The sequence below is a fragment of the Struthio camelus genome, chromosome 1 (assembly GCF_040807025.1).
Source record: "Struthio camelus isolate bStrCam1 chromosome 1, bStrCam1.hap1, whole genome shotgun sequence".
In the NCBI taxonomy this organism is placed as follows: domain Eukaryota; kingdom Metazoa; phylum Chordata; class Aves; order Struthioniformes; family Struthionidae; genus Struthio; species Struthio camelus.
Window position 1 is genome coordinate 92031454 of NC_090942.1, and position 25009 is coordinate 92056462.

Sequence of the window (25009 nt, forward strand, 5' to 3'; positions counted from 1 at the left end):
AAACACTGCACTTTAGAAGTAGAACTTCTCTCCCAAACATCTTCTCAACTTTTTAAATACCATGAAAACTGAGACAAGTATTTCATAAGTGATCAGTGATTCGGTGTGCTTATTTTAAAGTCCCATAAAGAGGACCTGAGTTTGAGAAAGCAGATGCTTGACACTTACGGGTCAGTTATGTATTTAATCTGGGTTAAGCACTTAAAAGCAGTTGTGCCTTCTTCACTGGGGTTCATTTTAGAAAAATTAAAACTGAAACATCCAATGTTAGTAGTCATTTTTATAGTCCTTGAGCAAGTGGTTTCATCAAGCAGAAACCTGTTCTATAGGCCTGTGCCTATAGAACACAGGCAATCCAGGATGAGTCAAGTAAAAGCAATGTAGCTAATTCTTTCTTGTCACTGAATGCCACCTTTCTTGTTATGTGTAAGGAGGCCAAAACCAGTAATATACATCAAAGGTTACCAGAAGTGATTTCTTAAGGCTCTTGTCCGAAGATATCATTAGCATTCGCTTCTCTGACTAGCCATTTTTCTTCTGAAGTTTCATTTTTTGTGTCCTGTCTCCTGTGGTTGTGATTCCCATTTTTTAACCTGCTGCTCCTGTGACAGCAGTTGAATTTAGCTAATCTGACTGTTACAGCCGTTAGCAGCTCTCCAGCCACTCTCGTTAGCTTTTACACAGAATCATCCATTTCTGTATTTGTCTTTATCCTAGCTCTCTGAGGGGAAAGGAAGGAAAGAACATACACTACAGTGATTGTAATAAGGAAGAAAAGAAGTAAATACAAAAAGACTGTACTGACTTTTGCATTATTTTCATGTGGTTTGTTCTCATGTTTTCATACTGTGTGAGGTATGAACCTCTTATGAACCTCTTATTCTTAATCCAAGATGCTTCCCTTCCTTTCATGGAAGCAAAACGGTCAGTCATAATAGGCTTTTAATAGTAATTGTCTAAAAATCACAATCATTACATCTTTTCTGTAATGTCTAGCATATACAAGAGAAGAATATGGCCAGTTAAAGCCATTGAAGCATATGACCTCAGACAGGTTTTTGGTGTATGGACAAAACACTTCAGATTCAAAACAGCTACTAGTGTCATATTTTTATACCTTCCAAGCCTCTGTGCAAACCACAGTACAACACCTCAGTAACCTTGTCTCTTTCGTTGTCAAATTTTTGCAAATACAGCTTTCTCCCTTTGGAAATTAGAATCAAATGGTAATTTTTTGTTCCTTGTACAGCTTTAGAACTCAGAGTTGAATTCTTGAGATTTTTCTTTGTTTCAGAAGGGCAACGGCAACAAAGAAAATAGTAGGAGATGACATTGATAAGGTTTTTTTTTTTAATCTTTTATCCTTCTAGGGCAGAGGAATGGTTGACATCGCAAATATGCCCCAGGCTGATCACCAATAGAAACATGCTTGTGTATGATACAGAAGATACAGTATCTTATGTTACCTCTCCTGTTTCTTCCCATCCAAAATAAGACCTACATTCCTGTTACAAGAGAGCAGACCTTGAATGGTTGCTGTTACGTTCAGTTAGGCTTTATACCACTGCAGCAACTGGGCCACACTCAATTTGTACTCCAATTTGTACTGTGATGTGATAATGATTAGGCAAGTGAAGATGAGGCTCTGTTTTCTTAGAATAACTCTGTAAAACATTTGGAATTAGTGGAGAAAAAGTCCCTTGGAAGATTTTTAAACAGTTGTAGATCTGTTGGTTAGAGAGCTAATGAGTCACATGGTTAAGTTACATAACACTCTTGTATACAAACTTTATCCTTTGGATCTGCTTTTTCCCTCATAGCTTGCATTTGGCACTACGCTATTTGAAAGCATTGCTTGTTTAATGTATGACTGCCTGGATTGGAAAAGACAGCATTGTAACTACTTGGAAAACACCAAGTTTATTAATGTGCCTGCATTATCAAAGAGCAAATTGGCACAATCCCTTGCAATGGAGGTAAGGATCCTTTGTGCTTTACCATGCTTCTTGTAGAGAATAACTGATAATTGGAGATAATTTCCTTCCTTTAATTCTGCAGTCAAAAATTCAGCTTGGACCATCACTCAATGTGTAATTTGTTATGAAAGAAATTGGGACTTTTGTCTTCAGCCCTTAAAACCTCAGGAAAATAATAGCAGAGCATTGGGGAAAGAGAAAAAGGAAAACTTGAAGGATCATACAGGCATTGGCATAAAGTATCACTGGCATAAAAATGACTTTATTTCTGAGGAACATATTTTACAAATTCTCATGTCTGGACAAACCACTGGGCATGCACAGAACTACTGTGTCTTCTTACAGATCTCTTAACTATTCAGAAAAGAATTTTAGTTCTGTCTCAAATCAGTTCCCTTATTCTGTCCATGGTAGACAAAAGCTTATGCAGGCAGAAGAACACCACTTGTGGGATGTGAACTAGAGGCAGGTTAAAAATGGGATTACCGCATTCTGTAGCATTGCTACTCTATGCTCATTTACAGCATTCATAAAACTACGGTCTTACTGTCTTCTTCCATTCAGAAGTTAGAGGGATTTGTCTCCCCTAATATCAACTGCTTAAAAGTATAGCATCTCCTCTGGCTAAATGAAATTAATTTCTCGCAAATATTTATATATGGCAATCCTCAATGGTTCTGAGGTTTTCAAACTCTATTTCTGTTCCTGTAGGTACATCCAGCATCACCGATTTCATCTTCAAAGAAAAAAGGGCAAGCAGAAGAAGTTCTGCCAACAGTAATTTTGTCACAGGGTATGTGTAAAGGATTAAAGTGCTGGTCTGTAGCTGTTCACTCTGTTTTACCCTTTGTTCATCTGACAGCCCAAATCCCTGAAGTTATTTGTGCAGTAAGCCAAAGGTGTGATTTGGTGTTGTGTGAGTAGTTTCTGGGTGCGTACATTGTGAAAATCTCTGGACACTACACTAGTGATAACTAAATTCTTTAAAGAGTCACTTTGTCTAACTACTCCTAATCACGGTTGGGTTTAAAAGCTAAGCAAATACGGACTTTGTTAGTATTTTTAAGAAACTACCTGAAGGTTGAACTGGTCGGTAATATAAATTGGCATTTCTGAAGAAATCTGTCTTAGTATGGTCTCTCTTATTGCAACAGAGGAAGAAGTTTCTTTTCTGGCTGCTTATGTCGACATGCGGTATTACAATGACTTGCTGAGTCAAATTCCTGAGGAATGCATTTCTGTGCCCTTAATCCTGAACTGCATGTTGGAACAGGTGATAATATTTTCTTATTATTTCATGTGGTTAATTCAAGCGAGCACTTGTTATTTTGAACTGATCAAAGACAAAAAAATTTGTCTGTTTCAGGCTAAACTAAAGACTGTGCGTAGAGGAACTGACCACATAGGTTCAATATACAGGAATTAGGACTCAAAGTGGCTTTCCTGTTTTCCTTTCATGATGTGCACTTACCCTGTATATACAGTGTTATCCAAAATTATTTTGTCGAGACTGCAGATCCAATATAATCAAATGAGGAAAATGAGTAAATAACAAGTTTTCATGTGCTGCAACAATGGTATTGATACTGGACATTTACTGTTCTACTCATTAAACAAAGATGCCCATCTAGGGCAAGTTTGCTACTAGAAGTGGCATGTATTTATGCTAGTGCTTGACAGGTCTGACTTCTGTCAAGTTCAGGCACAAGTTAGCAAAGATACACAGCGTGATTTAGGAATCTTGCTTCTTTTAGAAATTAAATTCAATGCAATCTTTTTTTTTTTTTACTTTCTATTTACTAGTTTATTTTCAATATAATCTGAAAGTAGACTCAAGCAAAAGTACTCAGGATAAGATCTAGCATCAGATATACAGTCAGTTTTTAGTCATCTGTGTGCATTAAAAATTCTAAACTTTTCAGATTGGAAATATGTTTCTTCTCATCCTTGCGAAAGTAAAAAATAGGAGAACACATTTACCTCCGTGTTTTCCGTAATCTTTGGAACTAACATGGAGAACTGCAGTTTTCCTACTTGTGCAAAAATATTATGATTTTCTTTTCTGAGAAAATTAGGAATATGTTTGTGTAGCTTATATGTAGCTTATAGTGAGGTCTGCTTGGTAATTTTAATGTAGTTAAGCAGCAGTCATACTGTAGTGGAAGCTAAGATATGTCATATCTGCTAGGTTACTGCAAGTGAAGAAGACCTTACACCACCTAGCCTGATAGTACCACAGCCCCGGGCAGATGGACTAGATCATACCATTGCAGATCATATAGCCTCTGTCCTTCCTTCTCTTCCGCTTTCTGACAGTGAAAGAAAGGTTTGTGTTGTTTTTTGTTTGTTTCCTAAACTGACAAATAAATTTGTTTATTGGTGTTAATTGCATCTCTCTCCTTCTTCTTTAACAGGATCTCTATGACTACTTTTCTCCTAAACACAGTGAAAAAAAGACTGTGACCCCCAGGGGCCCTCTCTTACTAAACTACCATGATACTCTGGCTCAACGGTTGCACTTCCTGGAGGTATAGTGCTATCTGTCATATCTATACAGTTATAATGTCTACAGGCAGTCAACATTTAATTCACTATAATGGAGTGGTGTTTTTACAGAGAAAAATATGATAGCCCAGATTAGTCTACTGGATAGGCACACTAACACTTATATTTAGTCTGCTTAAGATGGAACAGGTTACTACTACTGACAGAGGACACAGATCATAAAATACACACCACTATGTTGATGTGAGTGATTTGTTTGCACTGCTAATGGGCAAGTTTAGCTTTTCACACAGATAAGTGATATTACAGAACTCTTGATGTACTTTAGTCTAACATAGATGAAATTGAGACACACACTGACTTATTACATTGACAACTGTGAAATAGCAGCTAGACTAGAATAAATAAAGTTGTAGGGTCGTATAAGAAAAGGTACAGAGTTTGTGAGTGAATACAAGAAGTGCTTTCAGGCAGGAGCATAGTGTATATACAGGACATTGCTGGTTTTTGCAAAATCTAACATAGGCAGAAAGGTTCAGAGTCCACTGCAAAGTTTAGAGTTATTTCTAAGTAGAAGTTTCCAGACTTTCTGAACCAACAAACCACTGTGAATTCCTCAAATTTTTCTGAAAGCCAGGGTGTACTTTTACCATTAAACATTGGATATAAAATACTCTGAAGACAATACAAGTGATAATTTAATTCTAGATTTCACAGCTAAGCTGCAGACCATCTGCCTAGCTTCATGGATTACAATTTGTCCGTTGGACCACTTTTACAACCATTGATTAACATAACATTTTAAAATAAATAGAGCTTGACACATTGAAGGTATTCAAGCAGAAGGCAGGACCGAGTAATCACTGAGAGAGATGCTCTTAGCAGACATGTTCTTGATGTCTGATATACTTGCTGCAAAGGAAATTCAGGATATAGCACAATGTTTGAGGAGGAAGTAGAGGAAAATATGGGTTTGGGAGATATGGTCCAGAAAAAAGGTCCTGCAAGTCATGCAGAACACAGAAGTAAATTGTTAAAAAGAACAAACCTGAGGGATTCTCAAAGAAATCTCAGAATTTAGATCCTTAAATCCATGGTGACCCTGCTGTCACAGAATGATCAGTGGGTTTGTGATCATCATCACTATGTGCAGTAGCACAGACCAACTTAAAGATACATGCAAGGGACATGATGCCTGTCTGAATAGATCGGTACATGTTTCTGTATTCCAGAATTTTTCAATCTGGCTAGCAAAGGCAAATATCTTTAAACAAGTATCCCTTGATTATGCCTTCTCTCAGTTGTTTTCTTCTACCTCTCATTTTTCCTGCTCAAAATATCTGATACCATGATTCAGTAAAGCACTCCAAGCACATGGTCAAATGTAAGTATATGTCCCACTATCTTAAGCACATTCTTATATCTTTTGCTATAAGGGCTCTCATTTATTCTAAGCTAATTTTTAGAAGTCCACTGTTGTGAAAATTTACTTTAACTCTGATAATCTGATTTTTGTTCCAGGTCCAAGAGGGCTTAAATCTAGAAAAGATTGAGTATGAAATGTTGGACAAACTGCCTCTTGCAGAACTTCTCCAGTTCACCCTTCCTTTACCTGAGGACAACTCTAAACACTTGGCTAGAGTTCATGAGCTCATGCGTTATTGTACCAGTGGTGAATTGATTTTCTTTTTACCGATATTATTTCTGTTTTTGTTGTGGCTGAAGATCCTATTATATAGCAGAAATCTGTGGACAAGTGTTTTCAATTACCTAAAACCCTTGCAGCAGTTCCCAGTTTTCAGTTTCTTGGGTAGACCTTAGCCTATCATAAAAGTTAGGCTAGCTTTAGATCTGTGTTTACGGTTGCTGTGCAAGGCTATACCAGTATTAAGTATTGCATGGCTAAGGGTTAGCAGTATGTCAGAACTCTCTTATTTATTCCCAAGCATGCACATGCACTCATTTTCTTTCTGAGAAAGAAAAGCAAATACTTGTACAAATTGCTATTTTGACCTTAGGACGCAGAGTGCATTTGGGAGACAATGACATAAATACTATATATATTTAGCAACACCCATGCTGTAGAGGAGCACATGTAACTTACATAGAAGATTTTTACTGGAAAATAGTAGTGGTTTTCAAAATGTATTCTGTGTAAGCTGCTGATGTTAATAATGAAATGGCTCCTACAATAGTACCTTTATCCAATCAGCAAAATACCCTCACCTCTTCAGCCATAATTTTTTCTGCAGTTACCTTTTCTTGGAACATGTATACAGCTACGATAAACACTGTGAAACAATCACAAAGACTTTGGTAGTTTTGAATGTTTGCTCTATGACTGCTAAGAAATCTAATCCAAATCCCTTTGGTTGCATTTATGCCATCCTATAAGGCACAGGATTGGAAGCTGCTTTCCCTGCTCTTCACTTCCGAAATCCCATACGTTGGATTAGTTTACACTGGCTGCATTGTTTCTAGTTGTTGATGTATTTATTTTAGAAGGTGTATCTTAGCTATTAAGGTATTCTGTATTGCTATAGCATGCCAGCTGGCGGTATTAGGTTTGATGGTCTTCACTGGACCATACCATATTGCCAAACTCTCCCAAACGTTAACTTTGCTTGCAGTTTCTTCACTGTTATGTTTCTCAAGGAGGTGATTGATTTGTACAGGTGGTGACATAGCTAACGTTTTTCAACATGTATGACGTGTGCTTGGATGTTTAACTAGCATAAAGAGAAAACATGTCAAACTGAAGATACTTGTTGTATAATTTGAGTACCAAACTACCTGCCTTAAGGTTCTTGTAACTACTGTTATTATGTCTGAAGAGAAGAAACGCTTGATACTTGGTTTGAGAAGTTATGCAAGATAGTAAAAAAGTTAATGATAACGGAGCCTTTTCATGAAATATAACTAAAATAAATAGTTAATCTGGTTTGATAAAGTCTGCTCAGTATTTTAAAATAAAAATCATTTATATAAAGTTAATGAGCAAAGAGGTATTCAGATGTAGGAAAGAGTTCATTTTAGATGTATTAATAGTTAGGCATATCGTTTTGCAATTTGGATGCATTAGACTTTGAGTACAGCGTAAAATGTAGCACTTACAATTTGATCCAATACCATTAAGGAAGTTGTTGGCTTTTGCAGAGATGCCAAGAACAATAAACTCACATAGTCTTCTATTTATCTTCTGCTGAACCATAAGGACATTTTCAGTGAATGATTGTAATTCTTTTATAGAACTTCTGAGCTGGGCTGAAGTAGAAAGAGCCTTCAAAGTGTTTACTTTTGAAAGCCTGAGGCTGACTGGGCTGAATGACTCTGGTCTCCTGGAGAGCACTGGATCCATGGTGAGAGGTGATTCTGAAGTGTCTTATATGCCCTGGGATGATCCAGCCAGGTTTGCAAGACAGCTGAGACAACTCTTCCTTATGGAAAAGAAGCTTAATGGGAAATCTCCAAGAGGCTCTGGTAAAAACCTCTCCATTTATGTTACCCCGAAGAATTTGAATCTGCTATTTATCTCAGTATATCATTTGCTATTACTTATTATTGTACTTCCAAAACAGAGGTGTTGTGAAACTGATGCAAGAGGTCTCTGGCAAAGGCAAATCAGCATCATGTTTGTTGAGTAAATTAGTTTTTTAAACTTATGAATTTCTGCAGTGCTGGCAACTGGAACTCATGTTATCAGCCGTCAAGGCTTGACAGATAAGCTATTGGGATTTGCAAGTTATTTGAAATTAAGTGTATGGAATACCCAATGTTCAGGTTTACTGCTAAAACTTGATCTGTAGCAATGGTACAAAAAGAAATGAACCTGAGATTAGAGTTTTGTAGAACAGAAATTCTACAAAAACCTGTAAATACAGAATGGATGTGACTTACCCAACCTAGCTTTTACTGTCTAAAAGTAAGTATCTAGCTTAGGCTAATTGTCTGGACTCCTTCTGTGGCTGGGAGAAGGAGGAAAGCACCTCCAGAGGGTTATTTATCTAATGTTTCTTAAAGTCCAGTTCTACTGCAACCTAAATAGATAAGTACAACAACTACATAAATATGATTTGGAGCTATTATCCCTCTCCTCTCCTAAACTACCATGTCTGTGTGATACTACCTCTTCCTTCCTCTACCACAATTGGCATTTCACCATCCAACCCGACTACTCAAGCAGGGTCACCTAGAGCAACTGGACCATATCCAGACAGCTTTTGAATATCTCCAAGGATGGAGCCTCCACAGTCTCTCTGGGCAACCTGTTCCAGGCCATTTCTCTGATCCTGTAGTGATCTGGTTTAAGGAGCATTGTTGGCCAAGAAGTAATATTACAAAATAAGTAGTTATTCTTCTGGGATGTGGGGAAAGTACAAATTAGATAAGTTTAGGCTGCAGTACCTTTAGATTTATGATGCTGTCCATCCTGCCCTAATATTGATGTCTAGATAACCAGCCTAGATGGGATTCTTTCTTTAGAAAATTAGAGCAGGCGAAATGAATCCTGCTTTATCTGCCCCTTTTCTGAATTTTGAAAACCTTTTTTGCTGTTAGTTTTTTTTACTTTTATGTTAGTCACAATACTGAATATTGTAGTTACAAACATAGCTGTCAACATTTCAATGCTTCTGCTGCACACAAGTAAATGCCTGTAGGAAAATGCTTTTGCTTTCAAATTCCTTATATCTTCTAAAGGTAGTTAATAAATGGACCTAATTTCCCATAAAAGCAGAGACTAAAGAGCTACATCTGGAAGCTAAGCTGGCTATGAGCCGCATAGGAAAAAATACTTTCCAACTATTTTCTCACAGGAAGAGTATTTTTCTTGTGTGTGAATTTTGATCAAATATTATCGACCTCTGCTTTGAGTCAGGCCCTAAAAAAATTTTATCAAGAGGAAAATATTTCAAAAAGTTATGAGGAGATGAAAAACATGAGACTGATGAAATCAGAATAAGACTAACGTATGATAAAACTGATGGTGTACATTAGAAGTTTAAACATCCTGTTTTAACAGTCAGATTAGACGTGTTTATGTTTGACTAGAAATATGTGAAAAGATTCTAGATAAAATCACTAAAAATATCTGAGCTATGTTTTATCTTCATGAAAGATGAACTTAAGATGGAGTTAAAGTTTCCATGTGATCCAATTCCCAGCAGCTATCAGGTGCCCATTGTAGTACCAAGAGTTTAACAGGAAAGACCAGTCATATTCTCAGCATAAGTAATGTTCTGTCGGTAGCTTGTAAAACTCTAAAAACCTAATGAATTTAATTAGTATAAAACTTGCATTTTTTTCCAAAATTCTTATATCAAAATAATTAGTGGAGTTTTTTTTTTTTTTTTTTCATCTGTAAAGGAATACTGGTAGTCATTTCTCAGATAGTAAGCAGAGAGATGGTTGAGGACACTGAGGATCCTGATCTTGAGGACACTACAAGGACACTACACATAAAATATTTTTATGCTTTTTGACCAGACAAGACTGTAATGAGAAAGATAAAGAGGCTAATTTGGGTGGGAATTACAAAGAGTTCATCTTTGTTTTTTTCTTTCTGTTAATGAACTGTCTGTGGGTTGTTGTCCATGGATTTTGAAGTGTTCATTTAGGAAATAAGTATAGTAGAGTTGGTCATGTATTTAGTGGACTGATGTCATAAAAGGAAGATTCAACTTGGAGGCAGTCTCTTCAGAGGAAGTTAAGGAAACAGCATCGCTCTGACTTTTGTGTTTAGGACTGAAATTTCTGGAGCTCTTTTTAAACGTCTGCTTTCAATTTCCAGGACATACAGAAACAAATGACAAAGATGGAAGAAGTGATCTGGCTGATCCTGTTTTAAATAAAGAACTGGATCTTTCTATTTCTGAAATGGCAAGTGTGATGAATTGAATAAATTGTGTTCTGTAGCATGAGACAACAGAAAATACTGTTCAATGCTGGGACATGTTACTGGGGATTCCTTTGCAATGATATGTGAATGTTAATTTTATGATGTTCGGGGGGTAGTGCCATAACTTTTAAGCATTATGAAATCGCTTCTTTCAATCCTAAGGTGATGGGCTTGGGGGAAGCTACTAATGGCAATTCTGTGCTGGTCTCGCTGAATACCAGGGTTCAAATGTTAGCATGATGGTCTGAGTGAAAGTGCCAAATTGTGTCACACTAATAGACTGTGTAGTTTGGCATCTTCAGAAACACCTGCCTGCCATACAACTTTTGATAAATATAGCAATTTTAAAATGACTTCATAGGACTTGTCTAAATATTCATAATTGCTTACAGCACTCAAAAACATATAACCTAATAATAAAAATATTTAGATTATGTTTGCCATTAAAAAGTCGAGAGCAAAAACTTTTTGGAGCAATTGTGTTTTGTATTAAATATTGCAATTTGGGTCTACATATGTGCAACATTATGCAATTAACTGTGTTGCAACATGGAATGCTGTCTATTAAGTCAACAAGATTATATTTAATTTAATACAACTGACACTGAAATGTTGATATTCTTTATTTTGTTTTGCTGTATTTTGAGGTGAGTCCGGAAAATTATGGCCTAGAACTAAACTTAGCAGAAATAAAAAAGACTCAGAGGCGTTGTTTGACAGACTGGATTTTTGCTGAGCATTTTCAACCACATGTCCTTCTTCAGGTGTGTATGAACTGATGATAATATCGATACAGTCACTCCTCAAAATGGTTGATAGAGAATTAATAACAGGATACAGGACATTTCCCTACTAGATAATTGATTCAGTTCTATCCCTGATAAATATTTATCAGAACCTGTTGTTCTTCAGCTGCTTTTCAGACGCTTGTCTGATACATAGTTTATAATTGCTTTTAATTTCCTGGTTTGGCCATGCTGCAGCTGGCCTTTTTGGTAGTGAGACTTGAAGGCTAATGTGTGGTGGAAACAAAATTAATTTACCATTAGAGGTTATCCTCCCTCACAGTTATGGGATTCATTTTTCCAGCGTATGGATTTCTTCACCCTTTCAGGGCTACAAGCTCCATGTATAGAAAGCTTGCAAGCTGAAGACCAAAATTTATCTTACAGAAAGACAAAACAAAAAATGTGAAAGATGCGTTCAAGTGTAGATGGCATAAGTTGGTAGGCATTCCCTTGGTAGAAGTGGATTAGTCATTGTGCTGCCTTGAGCTTCACATGCTGCAATTCTTGTTTGATCCTGATACATGCTATACAAGAGTGAAGGAAAGGCTGCTTTCGCTTTTTCCCCACCACTTTAGAGTTTGGTCATAGATTTGAATAAATGGGGAATTCCTTCTTATGTGAGGTAAATAGCTAATAATAACTGAGCAGTCAATAATTAATAGATCTAGTCAAAAGATATTGATGAAATATAACTGCAACAGAAAGTAACAACATTTTGGTAAGAATGGTTTTTTTTTATTTCATATTACTGCATGTCACATTCAAATACATTTTTACAACCAGCTGTTAATAAGGTTTTCATATGCATATTTCATTCAAAATAGTATTTGTTGATATGGAATTTATTCTTAGAAAAGATTCAAGACTGTACTTTATGATGTATTACATGTAAATTATTTCAGCTTTACCTCCATTTGAGAGTACTGTAAAAATAAAAGTTTAAAAGAAGTCTTTCTTCTAACTATAACTGTAAAATGAGGTTCTGTCTGCAGACAGTATAAATACTGAAAAGTGATGCACACCGCAGAGTAGAGTGGAACAATGTGGAATGCAATAAATCTCAGTGATATGCCGGTCATAGGGCAGCAAATTGAGTACCATGTGAACTTAAGTGAGCTAAAAGAAAAAGTAGTCAATTTGTCAATTCTTTCTACCTGGTATATGAGTATAGCAAGTTCTGCTTTTATTAAACTTTGATCTTAACCTGAAATTTTTCATTCATGATCAGTCTTAGCAAGTGAAGAGAGTTCTAAACTATGGCTTTGCCTCCTGTAATCTCTCTATCAGAATTGTCTAGATGAATGGAGTATAGTGAGTGCCTCTTCTCAATACAGATAGCAGCTGAGGTTCAACTCCACACTGCTGAACACTTCAGGTTGCTGGAATCCAAATGCTTTGTATACTAGCATGTACACATCTTCTAGAGTAGTGAAGTTATGGAGCATCTTTTGCTAAAATCTGTGCTGTGTAGCATCTTTGCATACTACTGTCTGCAAGGAGGATGCATCTTTATTTCTTTTTTTTTTTCAGGTTCTTCATACTGCAACCCAGCAGTATAGATGTGTTGATTCCTTCTACCATACCCAAGATAACTCTTTGCTTATGGTTCTTCACAATCCTATGAATCAGTATCGTCTGTGCCAAGAGACCTGGGATATGGCATTGCACTCTGATGTTGGATTCAGGTAATTAATTTCGTCTTTCATGTCTTAGTCACCAACAGTCATTTTCAATTAAAACCTGCATGGCCATGCTTGGGGCAAAGCTTAGAAATGAAAAAAATACCATAATGTAACACATTTCTGAAAAAGCAAGTCATACAGGTGGATAGCAGCACTATATCAAAAGCATTCCAATGAGACAAAGCTTTTCAGAGTGAGAGGAACTACACAGTAACTGTATGTGACTACTTCTCACAAACTGTAAGAGTATGCATAATGCATACATGCATGCAAGCACACGCACAGAGTCATATTAGGAATATTCACATTAGGAAAATGACATTGAGGACACTTAAGTTGAGGGAGGTCAAAAAGGGAACTGTCTAAGAATATAGTTACCAGTGTTTTCAGCTATGTATGCATAAATTGGGCAAGTGTCTCTCTGGGAAGTTTCAAAGAAAAGCTAGTGACCCTTATCAATATTCAGAAGTTTGTTGTTTGTTTTTCTGAAAGCACCACATTCTTCTTCAATTATATGTCACTATTTCCTCTCCTCTAGAGGTGTGTGAGTGCTTGATGTTTCCACTGTTGGAGCTTTTGCCAGTAGACCTTTCCATTTCAGAGCAGGTTTTTGCACTGAAACAGATGTATAAATGACGGTGTGGATTCAAGTACTGTTTCAGCTTATTGATCAAAAGTAGAATTTGTGTCTACATACTGATATATGTAAAGAAGCTACAATGCCATGGAGAGATATCTGAACTACCTTTAGCCATGTCACAGTGGTGCTCTGTGGATTAATTAGATTTGTTTTATCGAATAGAATTGGAAGCAAATTATTTAGTAGACCAACATTTTTTTCAAAAATTTTTCCACAAGCATTGCTTGTTAAGTGAAGTGCCCTATTTTTCATAATATTGGAATCTTTTAATAGAAATGTGTACCTACGTATATGAACAAGCTTGAATGCTAAATAGGCAAAACGTGCCTTCCTCAAGTCCTATTTCAAATCTTTGTTCTCGGTGAAGGAACTCTGTGCGAGTCTGTCTCTGTTTTCTAGGCAAGTGGACTTAAATTATTTCTTATGAAAAAGGCTTTTGTGATTAGCAGTGATTGGGATCAGTATTATCAACCACAGCCAGAGGAGATTTACCAGCAAAAACCTGGAGTTCCTTGGAGAAAATGCTGGCTGTTTTGTGATTGTGGGGCAAATCCACTAAATGTCTGCCCGAATTTTTAATCTAAAATTTTTAATATATTTTATATATGTATATATATAGGTATGTGTATGTATACACACACACACACACACACACACACACACACACACACACACACACACACACACACACACACACACACACACACACATCACCCGGCATCTCCCCCAAAGATGGTGAAAGATACTGTGTTCAAATAAACCTGGGACTTGCATTCAAGTAGATCCAACGAGTCAGTAGTCTCAAACAAAATCTGTTACAAATAAATGTATTGGAGCCCAGAGCTGTTTACTGTTTGCTAACTATTCCTTCCCTTCTTTGGAGCACTGGACATTAAGGGACTGATTCAAGTTGTAACCTACACAGCTAGTGTCAATTTAGCCAGCTAGCACATCTGTGGAGTCTGCATAGGGCTGGCAGATGTGACAGGAAACCCATAGGAGTCCCATATCCTTCTGGAGCAGCAACTGGAGACACGATTGCATACTCTAGCGTATCTAACATGTCACTTGATGAACCTCATACATAAAGCTCACCCCAATGACATACTGCTGTTTTGTTGTCAGTAGGAGCAGATAATAAGGAACAGGATCTCCTCAGAAAGCATTTCTCATTGAAGCAATTTAACAGCCCTTCACCCATAGAGTCCTACAATGATTTGACTGGTCATCTTGAGAGGGCATTGAGATAATCAGTTCAAGGCCAAATATTCCTGAACTCGATACATGCAAAATTAAAGTTCCAAATTTTGCTTCCAGAGGAGTAATGAAGCCTACTCTCTGGCAGGTGCATTATAATTCAGTGGAGGATGGATTAGCTACGTGCTTCTTTTTTCTCTTTTTTCCAGATATACTGGAAACAAAGCCTAGACATTAAAGATGGCTTCTGCCTAGGGTATGTCAGCTTTGTTCACTGCTAGTTCACAGGGTTCTAGTTCAAAGCAGAAAGGTCTTCCTAAACAAACTGACACGAAGCTTTTGTTTTTAGTCTTGGTTCAGAAGAATGTTCAACTTGAGTGCTATTTCTATTACTTAGTATCTTTGAAGAGCTAAGGGCTCTTATTTGGTTCTGTTATGTGGCGTCTGTACCCACCTTTTCTCTGCAAAATGAGCATAATTTGCAAGGACCTTGCTCAACCTTTTGGCCAAAGATCATTTCAAATTTCCAAAGTAACATAAGTATTTGCTAGTGCATGTCTCTAAGCAGCATAATAGTTCTGTAGACGACAGTCTTTAACTGACTGGCGTACTTCAAGCTGTTGCCTGCATCAGCTTTCAGATCCTACTGAGTTGCCACACACACAGGCACAACCCTACTTATTCATATTTGTACCTTTGTGTCAAATACCGGTTCCTGATGAGTTTAGTGGCCGGTATTAGAGGTTTTATTATTATTATTATTATTATTATTATTATTGTATCATTCAAATTTTTAGTTCATATTTAAGAGTTACACTTTCGCTACAGGAGAGGTACAAATAACAGAGACTGTGTTTGACTACCCCTCTGCTAGGAGTTCACTACCTGTGTTTACTTATTTCTTCTTTATTGTGACATCTTGTAGACCGGCCCCCTGCTTTGTAAGGTTTTTCCATTATTTCTATCTGGAATATACTCCCGTCACCTCATTGAGAGATGATTGCCAATCAGTTGATTACAGTGAGACCTGTCACAGCAAATTCTCATGCAAGAAGGAAATTAAATTTCTTATATTGCAGCCACTTGACTTTTTGGAGTTGCTTTTGTTCCTGGAGATCCCGGTAACCCTTCTAATCCAAGGATATCAGGTCCCATAGTTCATGTAGAACATCCAAAAAATTCAGGAATTAGACTCTCTCTTATGTGCCTTTCAAAGGGTGGACAGCAGGAGGAAGTGTGTGAAATCCAGTGGACACCACTGACTAAGGGAATCCAAAGGCAGGGGCATGTGTATCTACGATGGCACGTGTACAAAAGATTTCAACTCAGGTCAGAATAAGTGACCACTCTCTCAGGAAGCTAAATTAATTCAGATATTATCAAAACTGTTCTTTTGCTCAAAGTGAATCTCAATGACATTTGTTTACTCTTTCATAGTAAACGCATTACACAAGTTACTGGAAAAGAATCATCCTTTCTGAGAAATGATTCTGAGTCAGACATTGGCAATAGTGACAATCAGAATACATATTAATAGAGCGCGTATTTTTGACTTTGAATGACTGTTTCATTGGCCTAAAATATTTTCCACACAAATAATCTCATTTTTATTTATAACATATATTCATCTTCAAGTTATTCCAGTACTGGCAACTCTAGGTTTCAGTTCTAGTTTTCCCCTTTGTTTTCAACGCCTTTGTTTCTGTAGCCTATGCACTTTTCCTGAGATACAAGCAGAGTCATCTTGTCCCTACTGAGTATATAACCAACAGGTTCTTAAAGCAAGCTCCACATACATTAAAGGAGTTGGGAGAGACTGGTGTATCTTTAAACAGAATATAAATTGAGTACAATCTCCAGTTGGTATAGGGAGCATATGTAATAACTTGGGCATACAATGTAGTGTTGCAATAGGAACTTTAAAATCTTTGTGAGGTCAAGAATTGCATGTGCTGCCTGTATTAGATGTGTTCCCAACCAAAAGCTGTAATACATATAGAGCCTTTGAATGCAATTGAATCATCTTGAATTTATAAATGTAAAACATTATAAAAACACAACTGAATCTGCATTTTTAAGAGAATCTTTTAGTTTTGAGCTCACAATGAAGAATTATGTATTATGCTTGCTAATTTTATTTTAGAGAATTAAGGTAACACTCCAAACAAGGGACTGAATGACAGCTGCATGTAAGACTTTCAGGCTTCATCCTACTTTGGAAGCTGTTGTCCACAACTAATTATTGGAGCAGTCATTTCAGACACCTTTGGAAGATAAACTACACTTAAGTGTACGCATAAGTACAACTGCAGATTGTCAGTCAATGCTCACTTCAACTGTTAATTGTCAATAATCTTGATTTATGCTAAGATACTGGCATAATTCTCTAATCTGGATTTGGATGACCGTTACCAACCACCTTGCTTGTCATAGAGATGGAAGAGCCAAAAATTTGAATAACACCTCCTCAGGTGCTATTAAGTCTGAAAGGAACATACAAATGAAGTGTCTTCTAAAAGACAGTATAAATCAAGAGCAGCTAAGAGAATAAGTCGTTCTGATGGTAAAACAGCGACAGGGAGAATTAGTCTCAACCTTTCTTAAACTGAGTGTCTCTGTGTTTTCTGGCTGTCTGGATTTTCTTTGACGGCAGGAGTTCTTTGGAGGACAAGTTTCTAGAATTTCTTTGTAGAAAGGAGAACCAAAATCCAAAATGTAAGTTATATTAAGCAAATATCAGCCAAGCAAAAGTACCAGCTCCTGTAAAAAAAATTGGACAAATTCTGTCAAATGCAGCCCTTCTCTTGAAGGTTGTGGAATAATATTTGTCTAAGAAACTGAGAAAGCAAGTGAGCTTGTGTGATCTGACACAATATTAATGAAAACTGTATTATTGTGAATAGAGGAATGTTGTCCTTTTCAGGAACTATCTCGAGCTGGTGGCCAACTCAATTGAAGACTGGGTGAAAGAGGAGGAAGTCAAATACCAACAAGAGAAGATGGCTAAAGAAAGAGAGGCTCTTACACTGGCAAAAGTCATGGCAGAAGAACCTCTTGAATTTTCTACATCTGCTGTCAAAAAAAATGGCTTCCCTAAGAAAGCCGGAAGTGAGTGTCTTTCCTTTTTTAACCTAGAAAATTGATTCTTAATGTGGAATGCTGAGGCCCAAATCTGTTCAGAGCAGAATCCTAAATATTTTTCATAGCGTTTACTATATCATAATCTGTATAGACATAAAGATGTTTTGAAGATGAACTAAATACATGTACATAAATATTCTGCCTCATCCTCAGTTCTACAGACTCTTAATGTCAACCTTTTATATTTAAAATAGCGGTGTTTATTTAATGGAATTACTCTTGGGATTACATGCAAATTTGAATCTGTATTTAGATGAGTGAGCATAAGAGACGAGTGGTAGTCAGAGCTGGCACCACTATACAGGAAATTCCTTTTTTAAAGGCCGGGAAGTCAGATGCTGTGGACTAGAAGCTAAAACTGGAATCTGGAACTGACTAGACTGCAGAGCAAACTTTAATTACAAGCAGTGTTTTGGATAATGAAAATTGTAAGCAGTTCATACAAAACTGTTGAGCAAGCAACAAAATCTGAAAACTGCTTCTGACAAAAGAGAACTTTTTTCAAAATTCTATATATGTATATGTAAATGGAATTAATAATTTTTTTTCTCATTTAGGCTTTGTTTTATTCACCTTCTTTGAGAATATACTTTGAAATCTTCTAGAGTTAGAAATTAGCATTTACAAAAATAGGAATGTCATTCCTCAAACCACTTAATACTTCTGATTATAGTTTGGAAATGGAAAAGACTGTTAAGGCTTTCAAGTCATAATTCTACCCATCTAGCCGTCACAGGAGCTAGAGCAGGTCTTGCCCATCTGGGTCCTCATTCCAGGTATGGTTCATAAACAAGTTCATTTTCTTGAGGAAAAGAGAGTCTTCTCTGGCTGGGATGTGAAGATGGGCCCCAGTGTCTTCAGATGATCTCAATTTATCAGCACTGTTGTAGCCCTTGCTGCAGTTCTCACTCTCTAATGCAAAGTAATTGGATCAGAAGTTTCTGATAGCGTACTTTACCTTTTCTCTCAGGTAAATATTCCGTATCCAAGCATGGTGTAAAGCCACAAGCCCAGAGAGATACCCTTTTTATAAGTCGTATTGGAGTTACCCTAGCTAAATCGGTACTCTCACAAACACGGAAAACTTGTAAAGAAAGAAGCCAGATTTAAACCAAAAGCCTGTTCCCCTCATAGGTTTTCCATCATGTTCGCTGTGGTAGCTAATTACCATCACAAAGTTACTTATTTTCCTTTTGAGTTTACTGTAAAGTCATAATAATAAACAGAGGATATTGTAAGCATTTCTTTAGTGACTGATTCTGTGAAGGTTCAGACACTATTCGTGTTTTTGACTTGCAAGACTGACATATCTGTGAGTCTGGTATTGGGATTGTTCTGAAGTTTGGTGAGCTGGTTAGAGCATTAAATCTGAATCCTGAATTAATGCTAATAGCAGTAATATTAATAAATACTGCTTAATGTTTATTCAGCATTGCTCCTCTGCATAAAACACTTATTATGAGGGCAGTCTTCAACAGGAAGAAGCGGGAAGTCAGTCTTTATATATGTTGATGTGTTGTTTAGCATACTTGTTCACCAGTTATGAATACCAAGTAATAGTAATTATCAGATACATTTTTTCTAACCTGAACAGCCTTTCTATTTTATCTCTAAAAATAATATTTTCTGTATTCTACTTTTTAATTTCTATATTTTACCTTTTACTAATTTTACATTTATACCCTTGCTTACTTACTTTTTTATTTGGTTTTCCAGTCTTCTGTTTTTTTAATTATTCAATTTTTGCATGTTTGCAATTATTCCCTGCTCATTTCTCAAAGACAGCACATCAGTACCTGAGAACATCACAGAGACCACTCTAGAATCTCAATCTAACAAAGGAAAGAGTCCTTTTATCAGAGAAGGTTCTCTTAAGGTAAGGCAAAAAAATATGCTTCTGAAATGGACTAAATAACACTGCTCTTTCAGGAAGCCAAGCCTTCGTTGCTATGTAAACTTGTCTTAGTCCTCTTCGTTTTTCTGCTCTTGGCTTATTTTTTGTATACTTTATTTCTTGTTTGCTTTAATTTGTTCCTTATTGGTTGAATTGTATTATTTTCTTTTATTAAGGGGAGACTCTTTGTAGTTAGACTACAGTAATTCATTATCACAGTAGAAGGAAAGGACAATTATGGATAACATCCTAATTTCCTTGAAGTTTTCTGGTCATAAGCTATGAAAACATAAGATCCAGGTTCTTGGAAGTACTTACGTACCCAACTCCTACTTTCACTGTCTAAATCTCTTTGAAATTTAGGAGTGTAAATATGATACCTTAGAGGTAGGAATTAAGCACAGGTCTTCTAAGTCTTACTATTGGCGTTATCCATTACACTATGTAGACCTATCTTAATTGATGACCTACCTCCCCCGCTTTTTTCTGACTCCTCACAACCATAATATATCCCATCTTCCTTACAGTATATAATGTTCTGCATTTAAAATACTGATATGGGAACACAGATATCAAATGGCATTAACTAATTCCTGGGCACTCAACTTGAGCTGGCCTACCTCAAGTTAGGCTAACGCTTAACATGTGATTTGAACATAAAATGCTGTAGAGCCCTAAATACTCTGGAAAATCTCAGATGTCTTGTGTTGTCTTTCTGATACAAGTTGATAATTTTGACATTGATATCTCATTCCCCTTTCTGTAAAAGAATAAAAGCCTTTTATCTCACAGTTATATTTTGGAAATAAACTAATTTCAGTGATGCATTTTGATATGGCATTGTTGAATAATAATAAGCCTTGTTGAAAAGCGCATGACAAAATGAGTAATTCACTAATAACTGAATGCGTAAGATACAAATAATTATCTAATACCTCTCCAGTGGTCAAGAATGACTGATCCTGTGGCTTGAATGAGGCAATAAATTTATGCAAAAAATAGTACGTAATATTGTAAAACCGTGGGCAAGTTTGAAAAACATGTGAGTGACTTCGCCCAAAGGAACCAAAGTTCCTTTGAGTTTGTTTACTTGTACTCTTTTCAGTATGCACATATGAAATGTCTTATAAACAGAATCACGGTCATTTGAATTCCGACCATTTTATGTAGGCTTGGAAGGAGGAGCAGGATCAATTACTAGAGGAAGAACGGCTTAAGGAAGAAAAAAAAGCAAAAAAAGAAAAGCCGGAAGGTAAAAAGAAAAGGCAGGAAACAGTAGTACCTGAAGAAAGTAAAGGTTCCAAGAAGAAATATTCCAAAGAGAACATTAAAGATGAGCCAGGAAAAGCCCCTGAACCTGAGGAGGATTCCAGCATCCCAGAACCACCTCCTGAGAAAGTTTATAAGGTAGAGTCATAATATTGCACCTCTTTAGGAGAGGGCTAGCTCTAGCCAGTCAAGATTCCAGCTGAATTATCATCCTTTCTGAAACTGGACTACCAAATTAAGCAAAATTATGTCTTGTTTAACTCCATCATTTTAGCAGCTAATCCTTTCCTAAAGTTTTGGAAAGAGCTTTTTGACGTGTAAGGCTATTCTATGTCAGACTGTCGTATTAATTTGGATTTTTTTTTTTTTATGTCGTGTATGTGACACGATCGCGAAGATAAGTCAGTCCTATTTTTTTGCCCATGGGTTATATATTCATGGGGTGAATTTTGCTTAAAAATGTGGCTTTCATGGGATAGGGTGAAAAAAGGGATCATAAAGACCTAGTCCAACTGCCTTGTTCCCTTGTTCAGGGATTGCTAAACCTATTACAAGTTTTGACTGTCCACACTGGAATTCAAATAAAAGTTCACTGTCTTTCCCATTTCCTCTTTCAAAGTTCGTGTTCTTAGAGGGCCCTAACACAAGCTATTCTGCCCTTTACACTAACAAAGGGATATTTCTTACAAGGGAACTCTTCACCAGTTGTGTACAGACAGTTTTAAAGGAATTTGCATTGCTTTATATTTGTAGTCTAAGCCTTGTATTCAGCATTGTCATTCCAGTGTTTTCTTGTTACTACAAACCATGCAACTATAAACCTATAAAACAAAACTTCAAAGTTAAATAATGTTTTAGTCTGAACTTGCTTGAGTACACTTATCTAAGTTTTGCCAATTTGTGGCTGTTTGGAAGGCATGGCTTTCTAAGAATCAGATTTACAACATCTAACTTCCAAAATCTAGGTGGTAGAAAACTGACTCTTTATCTGTCCTGTCTGGGATGTACAGATCCCATGGAATAATAGTGCTTTGTCTCTTTGAGCTTGGACAAATTTTCTCGTTCTCTCTCATTATACATTAAGCTACCAGCCTACTTGCTCTTCTTCGATTCCTGTTGATGGCTCCATAGGACTGAAGGACTAGATTCTGCCCTCACTTGTAACAAGTTATTTCAGTTAGTAACAATGAAATGAATTGGCAAGTGTAGAGCATAACATACCATGTATTTATTAAAGCTGTGATTACATTAATTAAATGTCTACAAAAAATGTTAATCAGAAAAGTGTGATCCTGATGATCTGTCCTTTGTTTGCCTCTTTTAGATCTTCTACCTTTATAATTTAGCTATAGTCTAAAACTTCTTTTTCCAGTTTCTTGGCTACAATACAGGGGAGGATCTCATTCAAGTGTCAGGAACCAATCAATATCTTTTCCCATCTGATGGAGGACAGATTCATGTAGAAAAGATAGAATTTGTAAAAGGTAATTCTTTTGTTCTTTATACGCTGTTTCAACTCATTGCTGAATTATGGCCTAGTTTCTTTTTCCATAAATGCCTTTTCACATTTCAATAGTAGCAATTCAGTTAAAGACATTGTGACAGTGCCATATAATTCCATATTAATCTCTATCACTACTAAAGTTTTTATTTTGCTGTGGTATTATAACAATTGATAGATAAAGTATCAAAAAAATTAAAACAGAGAAAAATCAATTCCTATTTATCTGTTCAATGGCAACCAATGCAAGGTATTCCAAGAATGCATGTTGCAATAATTTGTCCAGTCAAATGCAGTGTATCTAAGTAACACGGTTATTCTGCAGCCTATGAGATATCATTGTCAGGAAGTTTTTGAATATTTAGTCTAAACCCAACTAACCTTAATTTTGTCCTCTTGCTCTCCTGCTAAGCAATTCAGTTCACTTTTGAGCAATTTTCTTTTTTTAGCATTTTATAGTTTCAAATGTAGTTTTTTGGGGAGAGTTCTGAAGCCTAGGGGGAGCAATAACTGAATTCTATTGCTTTGCAGGTCTAACTCTGGTAAAGGTGAAGGTGATAAAGGACAATCACAATTTCTTCATTCATATCACAGACCCCAAGAAAAACTTAACAGAAATTGAAGTGCAAGAAATGGGTGAAGAACAGAAAACTAAAGCAGGTTAGTGGGTTAATATCACTGCTAGGCATAATTAATAGTTTGACATATTTAGTAATTGGATGCAAACCTTGTCAAGTAAAATGAGATAAATTTCTACCAATTGCAAAGGGCAAATAGGTTCAATTTTGCAGTAAATAGACACATACTTCCAAATGAAGAATGTGGATAGGACACATTCCTATGTGGATGTTATTGGACATGACTCAAGATTACAAAGATATCAGTCTCTGTGTATGCAAGTGGACTATTTAGCTATTAGTGCTATTCATCAAGAAAACAAAATAAGTAAATGTGAACTGTTTTAGCCACTGCTATTTCTTTTACAACTCACTGACTAGATTTTAAGTCTAGAGAAGATGTAGAAATATTTTTTCAGTAACCACAACTTCAGTTAAAATCCTGTGCTGCCTCTTGGCAGCAGCTGCCACCAACGAAGTAGTAGTAGCCTGGGGTGAACAGAAAATTTGCATTTCTTTTCTGTGCATCTGAAAGTTGTCCTGTATCATTTTGGGGTCTATCAGATGGCACTTTCAATCACAGTGTGCCACAGTCTGAGGCAAGTTGGATTTATTTGGCACCAGCAGCAGGCTTTCCTCCTATGTAGAACAGGAGCCTCCTATAGAAAGGCAGTAGGCAGACAAAGACTCGATCCACTTTGATTCGATGCATGGCAGTGGTTGAATGCTACAGTGGTAAGCAATTGATGCAGTCAGCATGGTGAAGGAACATCTTCCAGATAGTAGTCACCAATGAACATTGCAATGACAAACAATAAACAGGAGCAGCCAAGGTCTTAGCACGTGTACCTTATTGATGGAAGAACTGGGAGGTGGCTAGGTGTTTGGTGCCCACCTTAATTTTCTTTAGCGAGTCTTCGCTGCTGCTACTCACAATTTTGATAAGCTGCTCTCAAGGATCTCCTGGTACCAGCAGAACCTTTCCTTAAGGGGAATAGAGATTGAGCTAAAAGCAAAATAGGATACAGTGTCTCTGAGCTGTTATCCTGGGTGGTTCATGTGGTTTTCAATGATCAAGTACTCATAACGTGGCATTTCTTCCCCCACCCCTGCGTGAGGATTTCTTCTGATCAGCTTGCACTAATGCCAAAGCTGGCCTAGTTCTTGTACTTGAGATCCAAGAGTATGCAGATACCTTTGGATCTAATTTCTGAACAGCTTTTTCTCCTTTCTTTTACCTTCTCCTTAAGGTACGTTTCCTGTGACAATATCTGAGAGACAGTAATTTTCATTATTGCATATGCTGTATATGAGAGGAAAGAGCAGTTTAGTCTTCCTGTTGGTGAGGTAGCCCATGTGCAGATAGGGGAAAGAACAAAGGACCATTGACTCCAGACCTAGGATCCTTTACTGTTCAAATTCAGAAAGACTTTTCACTGGTTGATGCTATTAAACCAATTCTTACGTACCTCATTGATCAGAATGCAATTTGTAAATGAAGAACCACAGCTATATTACACAAAACGTTGCCCTGCGAGTGGGATGGCAGGCAATGCACCATAGGGATCACCCTCAGTTTTCCCCAATCCCTTATTAATCTATTTTAGAAGTTAGTCATCCACATTGAGGTGCCATTGTTCACACCAGTCACTGGTTTGCAGGTCAGATGGTTCTGGTATGCATTGCTATCTTTAAAATTAATTTTAATTTTATTAAAGGAAAATTGAAAAATCAAAAGAAAACTGTGAGCAAGTTTGGATCCTTTTCAGCCACCTTGGAAAATGGAATCCAGCTGTCCTTGAGCTATTATGGACCTACAGGGAAGACAGCAGGTAAAGTAAGCAAATAGAAGAGGATATTTGAGAACCATAGGGGGAATTCTTTTTTTCTCTTTTTCATACAC

General features: G+C 36.7%; 1 protein-coding gene across 1 annotated transcript in view; it reads left to right on the forward strand.

Moving 5' to 3' along the window:
• SPAG17 (sperm associated antigen 17) overlaps positions 1–25009 on the forward strand; it is a 114206-nt gene that overhangs the window by 41767 nt on the left and 47430 nt on the right. Inside the window, exons 8-23 of the mRNA XM_068957376.1 lie at positions 1821–1976; positions 2688–2769; positions 3131–3249; positions 4165–4302; positions 4391–4504; positions 6003–6153; positions 7731–7961; positions 10270–10358; positions 11025–11141; positions 12696–12850; positions 17608–17792; positions 19607–19701; positions 20890–21126; positions 22361–22472; positions 23021–23149; positions 24825–24938. Of these exons, the coding sequence (XP_068813477.1) occupies positions 1821–1976; positions 2688–2769; positions 3131–3249; positions 4165–4302; positions 4391–4504; positions 6003–6153; positions 7731–7961; positions 10270–10358; positions 11025–11141; positions 12696–12850; positions 17608–17792; positions 19607–19701; positions 20890–21126; positions 22361–22472; positions 23021–23149; positions 24825–24938 (2224 nt within the window). The remainder of the gene's footprint in view (positions 1–1820; positions 1977–2687; positions 2770–3130; positions 3250–4164; positions 4303–4390; positions 4505–6002; positions 6154–7730; positions 7962–10269; positions 10359–11024; positions 11142–12695; positions 12851–17607; positions 17793–19606; positions 19702–20889; positions 21127–22360; positions 22473–23020; positions 23150–24824; positions 24939–25009) is intronic.